The 7,147-nt window shown below is 52.4% G+C and overlaps 1 protein-coding gene across 1 annotated transcript in view; it reads right to left on the bottom strand.

Moving 5' to 3' along the window:
• Npc1 (NPC intracellular cholesterol transporter 1) overlaps positions 1 to 7,147 on the bottom strand; it is a 45,240-nt gene that overhangs the window by 1,304 nt on the left and 36,789 nt on the right. The window contains exons 18-24 of the mRNA XM_055625754.1: positions 6,918 to 7,108; positions 6,370 to 6,485; positions 5,654 to 5,783; positions 4,116 to 4,316; positions 3,175 to 3,406; positions 1,629 to 1,742; positions 204 to 366 (exon numbers count right to left, since the gene is read on the bottom strand). Of these exons, the coding sequence (XP_055481729.1) occupies positions 204 to 366; positions 1,629 to 1,742; positions 3,175 to 3,406; positions 4,116 to 4,316; positions 5,654 to 5,783; positions 6,370 to 6,485; positions 6,918 to 7,108 (1,147 nt within the window). The remainder of the gene's footprint in view (positions 1 to 203; positions 367 to 1,628; positions 1,743 to 3,174; positions 3,407 to 4,115; positions 4,317 to 5,653; positions 5,784 to 6,369; positions 6,486 to 6,917; positions 7,109 to 7,147) is intronic.

Below are 7,147 nucleotides of genomic sequence, written 5' to 3'. Positions count from 1 at the left end.
CTCAGATAACGCAAAGAAATATTCAAGGGTAAAGTTTCTCTTTTTGTGAGAGCCACGGCCTTTCAGCCTCGGCTGGCCTCACTCACTGCAGAGCCCTAAAACTTCCAAGTGCAGGGTTACAGGCTTGTGACACCATGCCCAGCTAATCAAGTGTTCTGTTAGCATCTCTCTTCCTCCCATGCCTGCACAGTGAGTACTCTTACCTATGTAACTGAGTAATACGGGAAGAAACACGAGTCCGTGAGCGGCTCCGAGTAAGACCATGGCTAAATACATCCTGAAGTAAAAGATCTCAAAAATTTGAGATTTGGCGAAGGCCAACACCACAATCCCTCCAAATTTTGTAAGCGTGATCCCACTGAATACCTGAAGAGGTAGAAGTGACTTGTTAGGCTGTTACAAAGAAGTATCCCCTGTCACACACGCCTGCCATAGCAGTGTCCAAAGGGCTGTCTGGTAGCTGCAGCACTGAGACGCTGAGCTTTCTGCCTGAATTTGTTCAGCTTACTGCTTTATGAGCCTGGATGAAAAGCGGCTCCTCAGTTTTGTGTGTGTGTATCCAAGGGTGTTTTAGTGTAGATGTGTGGAGGACAGCGGTTGACCTGTCTTCCTCAGTGGCTCTCCACCTTCTCATATGGTCTCCCTGGAGTAGGAGACAGCTAGACTGGCTGGCAGCGATCTCCAGGGATCCACCCAGCTCTGCCCATCAGAGCTGGTGCCACAGACGTGGACTGCTGTGCCCACCTCTTTGTGCGTGCCGGGGACTCAAGCTCAGGTCCCCATGCTTACGGGGCAAACATCTCACTGGCTGAGCCATCTCCCAGCGTGGGGGTAAAAAACTTAGAGAAGAGGAGAAGGTAGTTGAAGGGTAAGAGCAATGTATTTTCCTAGAAACCTGTCTTCTGCTCCTGAACTGTATAGGTCTTGACTTCTTGGTTAAAGTCAAGCAGTAGCTGAACCAAGATGGAGTCTCAGGTGGAAACTTTCAAAAATATAAAATGATTATTGTGTGTGTGTGTGCGCATGCAACATGCAAGGTCAGAGACCCTGTGGAGTAATTTCTCACCTTCATCTTGGGTGACTTTGGGGGCTCAAAACCAGGCTTGCAGAGCAAGCGTTACCTTTGACCCACTGGGCTATCTTGCTGACCTGGAAACCATTTTAGTTTTTTGAGGTTGTTAAATAGCAAATGCTTAAGTTTTCGCTCTACTGGTATTTTCTATAGTGGCAAAGTGATCGAACGGGAATGGCAGGATAAAGGGCTGGACCAAGGCCCTCCAGGCATTAACTACAGACAGCCCGGGGGGCTCTGGAACTCAGGGGACCCCTTGCTGTCACCAGAGTGCTGGCTTCCAGCTCTCTCAAGTCTAACTTTTCTACATTTCCAGCTTAAGCCATCTGATTGCCTGAAAGAGACCACACGAGGACAATTCTGAGCGATTTCAAGTCTGTTCAAGTTGCACCTATTTGGTGAATTCTGTGAGAATTTGTCGTTGCTGGGAGCTGCCATTTAACTGATGGCTCCAAATTGTTTTACCCACTCAACCTGTGTTTCCTCTGAGAAGCGGTCAGGCAGTGAGGAAGCACCCCTCCTGCCAGCCCTGCCCATCAGGGCAGAGGATACTCACAGAGCTGCCCATGTGGGCCAGCGCCTCTTCCGCCCGGCTCACTCGGCTTCCTTTGGTGCTCACTGTGAACGCTCTTGTTATGTGGCTGCAGAACTCCACAGAAATGCCGCAGCTCTGGAACAAAGCGTCCCGTGAGAACAGGTCCTTTTCAGCTGAACACCTCCTAAGCTGCAGCAGACATCTTCAAGTCCTTTGGGCAGTACCGGTGCCACAGCGCTGTGGCTTTGATTAGGGGAATGTCTGGAAACTTCTCAGGTTACCTACCCTTCCCCACTGAGCCAGCACCCTGCCAGGCCTCCCCTCATGATCACTCTGAAGGTGCTCCTATCTGCATGTCAAGCTCACATCTGTCTCTCTTTCCCTCTCTCCCCCTCTTTGGTTTTTTGGGGACAGGGTTTCTCTGGGTGGCCTTGGCTGTCCTGGAACTTCCACTGTAGATCTGGCTGGCCTTGAATGCAGAGGTCCGCCTGCCTCTGCCTCCTGAGCTCTGGGATCAAAGGTGTGCGCCACCATGCCAGCTATATCTTCAGTACTTTCTCAGTACCTGCTGTCTGTAAGGAAAGCCTACTGAGGAACCTCGGAAATAAAACTGGGGTGTCTTAATGTCGGTTGGCTACATGTTTTTTGTTTGTTTTCAGACAGAATCTCATTTAGTTCTAGCTGACCTCAAATTTGCTACGTAGCTAAGGGGAAGTAAGAGGAAGTTCTGATCCTCTTACTTGCCCCCACCCCCACCCCCCGTTCGTGCAGGCCCAGAGTATATGGAAGGCTGGGGACTGAACTCAGGGTTCATGCATCCTCTGCAGGCATGCTACTACGTGAGCTACCCTAGCCTTTGTTTTTGAGACAGGATCTCAATTTGTAGTCCAGGCTGGTCTGGACCTAACTATGTGGTTGAGGCTGGCTTCTGGCTTCTAGCTTGCAGGGGTCTGCCTAGCTCAGACTCTTTTATTTATTATTTATACAGTGTTCTATCTGCATGTGTGCCCGCAGGCCAGAAGAGGGCACCAGATCTCATGGATGGTTATGAGCCACCATGTGGTTCCTGGGAATTGAACGCAGGACCTTTGGAGGAACAGCTAGTGTTTTCAAACCCGAGCCATCTCTCCGGCCCCCCTAACTCTTGACTGCTGGGATTATAAGCATGTGGCGTCACACCAGGTCACGTGGCTTTGTAGTATTTTCTGAACAATGGACACAGCACACTGGAGGTGGATCGTGGGACATTTCAGTATCACAGCACCATAAACTACACTGCTCACGACAGCTGCAAATGTGCAAGCCTCCTGCCTTGGCCACCTGAGCGCTGGGATTGCGGGGACCTGCCACACACCCAGCCTCAGAAACTGTTAGTGTGCTTCCAGCTGTTCTCAGTGCTCCCTCTGGGCCTCACCTGACGCTAGCGCACATCTTGTTTCTTCCTGTGCACTAAGAGCAAAAGGCAGCTCAGTGTTTCAGGCCACTTGAGAGTGTACATGAAAGCCATGGAGCAATTTATGCATGAGTCACAGGCGCCAGGGACAAATGAGAGAAGACCAGGACTCACCATCACCAGGTTGACCAAGGAGACAGCATTCAGGCTGATCCCCCAAAGCCACATAACGCCAAACATGTTAACCAGGATCATGGCTATGGTGACACACATGATGATTGCAGACCACAGCTCACAGCCCAGAACCACCAAGGTCACCAGAAATATAGAGCCCAGAGACACGCTGAGGTTAAAGATGGTGTCATCAATGATGGTCAGGTACTGTTCATAGAAGACGTAGAACACGCTGGGGACGACAGTGTCCGTTAGAGCCTGTACCCTGGCGTCTCCCCTCTTCGCCCCACCACCCCGCAGAGTGGGAGAGTGCTGAGAGGTGACAGACACCCCAGAAAACCACCTGAGACTGGCCCAGCAGTGACCCCAAACGTGTGTTTACAAAGAATTTTTACTTGTAAGCCCAATTCCAAAAAAATCCCATAGGGTGTTAGGAAAAGAAAAGAACCAGCCAGGTCTGCTCTGGGAGCCGCCCTGGTTCTTTCCCACACCGTTAACCCAGCTCTGCCCAAGAATTAGGCCACCTCCTCCGAAAGTCCGCACAAAAAGCGGCTGCCATTCTTAACCGAGTTCACACACGGTTTGAGAAAAGCTAGCGTTTGCTTGGCCTTCCTTATTTTACAAGGAAAAAGCAGCAGCGGCAACAACGAAAGACTCCAGCCCCAGCGAATGAAGAGTCTGAGTGAGAGCTGTCCCAAGCAATGAGGAGGCAGGGGTCCCTGCCAGGCCGGCGGCAGGGCTGCGCGCCCCGTGTGCAAGGCCTGCCCTCCTGTTAGTCCACCGTGTGTGTCTTCGGTCTGGGACAGCACACCAAGTTCTGCGTCTAGTCCTCGGAGCAGAGCAGAGGCTCGCCATTCTGGCTCCGCGCACCTCCAGTGCCCCTCACTCCCCACCCGGGGCCTTCAGCCCCACCCCCACCCCACAGAGGCCCCCGGCTTTACCTGTACGGGAACACGCGGTAGCTACTTCCCTTGGAACGCATGGTTTCTGTGATGTTACTGGCGATAAGCCGGGCCTTTTTCATGGCATCAATGAAGTCAGCAGAGGTCTTAAGTATGGTGTGGTAGGTCATGAAGTAAGTGGCTCCGACGTAAGCGTCATCTCCTACGATGTTAACGGCCGACCCATAAGCAGCGTGTCCCCTGAGGAAGAGGCGGTGGGTGTCAGGAAGGCTGTGGCTGACAGGTGATGGCTGCTCACCTCACCCAGCTCAGAGGTCACGTGGATGAAGGAGGCCTCCTGCAAAGGGCCTATGGAAGGCTTTGCCTTCTCTTACCACTGCCGTTTGTCTGCTGCACGGCTGCTATTTTCTCTATCTGGTTCCATTCCAAACCAAACACAATGCAGAGATGACTGGCTACTGCTGTATAACAGGAGGGGAGAAAGGGCAAGGACCTGGACCCAAGCCCAGGCCTCCCCGGGGGCTCCTCACCTTAGCCTAGCAAGGCCTCTGTGATTGGGCATACCGCAGTTACAGCCTGGAAGTGCCGGTGAGTTACGGCCAGGAGGGGTTTGGCACGCCACTGCCCAGTGGATATGCCCTTTGCTACTGCACCCTAACAACTGAATTCAAAGCGCTCCCATGCTTTATGAAAAAAATGCCAGAACAACCTCCACATTCACAAGCAAAGCGGGTTCCAGGAGCTGTTCAAGTTTTTCAAGGTGGTCTTCAGAACCAGAAATCTCAAAACAGACATGACACACACGAGTAACAAGACTAGGCACATGTGGACTTTGCTGTTTTGAAGCACGGTTCCTCCGTGTAGACCTGGCTGTCTTGTAACTTGTTCTGTAGACCAGGCAGGCCTCAAACTCACAGAGATCCGCCTGCCTCCACCTCCTGAGTGCTGGGATCGAAGGTGCGCGCCACCACCGCCTGGCTCAAATGTCGATTCTTACAAAAACCAAGTACACCCATGCGGGTTACATCGCACACATGTGGAATTCACCTTTCCCCACCAAAGTCTCCAAATCGATTCTCTTACCTTTACCATTTCTGGGCCAGACATCCTGCTCCTGTCTGTGTGAGCAGTGGACAGTCTGGACGGCTGGGCTTTTGGACAGCTCACACTTACCCACACTCGGGGCGGCAGGGATTAGAACCTACACCTCAAACGTGCTAACATCACCAAAGCAAAGATGCTGCTCCGTAAGCCCACTGGCCCAACGGGACTGCCCTAGCCTCCCACCATCTAGGGTGCTGAGCTTTCCTTCTGCTCCTTCATGAGCTGCAGAGGAATCTGCCTCCATCCGCATGGCCAATGTAGAGGACAGGAACCACAGCATGGAAATGAGTGCCCAGTAAGGCTCAATCTGCTGAAAACTGAGGAGTTTCCTTTAAATGGTGTCTCTGCTTTTATAGGACTAAGACAGGGGAGAGAAGAGGCCCTTCCCACAAGCCTGATCGACTCCAGACTTTGCTTCTCATTTCAAGTTAAAGCTACAGTGACAGTTTACCTGACAGCTCCAAGACACTTACCCTTTGCCACACTTGGGGTTGGGGTTATCGGAAAGGAACATGGGCAGGAATTTCATGAATTCTTTCCCCTGAGGCCTCTGTTTGCCCTCTGAAGTCAGGGGTCTACAGCGGACACAGGTTGGGTCAATCACTGGCAAAAGCAAAGAGGCAGTCATTAGAAAGCTGGGCCTCAAGGCTCCAATAAGAGCAGTAGCAACAAACGCTTTAGGAACAGGGTTTGCTTCTATCTTTCCCTCCTCCAGGGCTCCAGCTCTGTGTGATTTCCCTTAGTGTCACACCCAGGTCATTTCTTCCTAGGCAGGCTGCCCAGCAAAGCCGTCTTCAGAGCCCAGGACTCTGCATTCATGAACACCCTTGGCACTTACAGAACGTTCGGGCAGAGCATGAACGGACACTGGCTGGCACTCTTAAGAAAAGCATACATGTGGTCTGGGCAAGATGGGCTATCTGACCCTGCTTGATTCCCGGCCCTGAGATGGGGATGTTCTGACCCTGCTTGATTCCCAGCCCTGAGATGGGGATGTTCTGACCCTGCTTGATTCCCGGCCCTGAGATGGGGATGTGAGCGCACGAGTGAGGAAACAATGCCAAGGAAGGGATGCAGCCCCAGCACTGACAGACGCTACACACGAGGGTAAAATGAAGCGGCTAAGCGGTGCTGCCCTTTCTCTAAAACAACGACGAAAGGAAAGCTCGAGAAAAGGAGACGCAAGTACCAGAGGCGTTGCAGAACTGGTGAGTGACATTGTGGAGTCTACAGCAGGAGGACTGCGGCGACACCCAGTCAAAGTAGTCGTCGATCCAGGACGAGGGCGCGAAGCCTATGCGGGTGCTGGGGAGAGGAGAGACGGTGAGCAGCCTGCTGGGGAACGCCTCTCCTCCTGACAGGGCCGCACAGCGACTGAACACAAACCTGCAAGATTCGTGTGGCCAGTGGACCCACTCTGCTCATGTGACACTTGGTCTAACAGGCTTTTTGAAATGACAAGAATAGCAACCGTTCCAAGAGAAAATCTGTTCTTAGTGAGAAAACTCAGGCCAGAGAGAGCCTCCCTCTGCCTGTTTCTGCTTACGGTTGAAAAAGACTAAAGCCAGACATGGTGAGGGGGACTGCTCTGTCATCCTAAAACCCAAGAGCTGAGACAGGACGAGCACTCCAAGGTCAAGACTGCCTTGGGCTATAGGGGGGGACTGTATCTCAAAATACACCTATTCACTAAAGAGGAAAAGGAAGCACAAAGGACCAGAGCGGCGTGATACTGACTAGGCGTCCAGCTCGGCCGCGTTGAAGATCTGCTGCACCAGGGAGTCGTTGTCACAGCCCATGCCGCCGCACACCATGCTCTGCCCTTTGCGGGTGGTGTAGTTGTGGCCCTCCTCCAGGACAAAGTAGACGGGTGGCCCCGAGTGCAGGTACTGGCCGAGCGATTTGAAATAATCGATCACATAGGAATCCTGAAAGACAGACCAGAGAAGGGAGAAGCGGGGCTTGAT

Source organism: Psammomys obesus, unplaced genomic scaffold, assembly GCF_907164565.1.
Source record: "Psammomys obesus unplaced genomic scaffold, mPsaObe1.curated_primary_1811, whole genome shotgun sequence".
Classification (NCBI taxonomy): Eukaryota; Metazoa; Chordata; class Mammalia; order Rodentia; family Muridae; genus Psammomys; species Psammomys obesus.
This window is presented reverse-complemented; position numbering and strand designations above follow the sequence as displayed.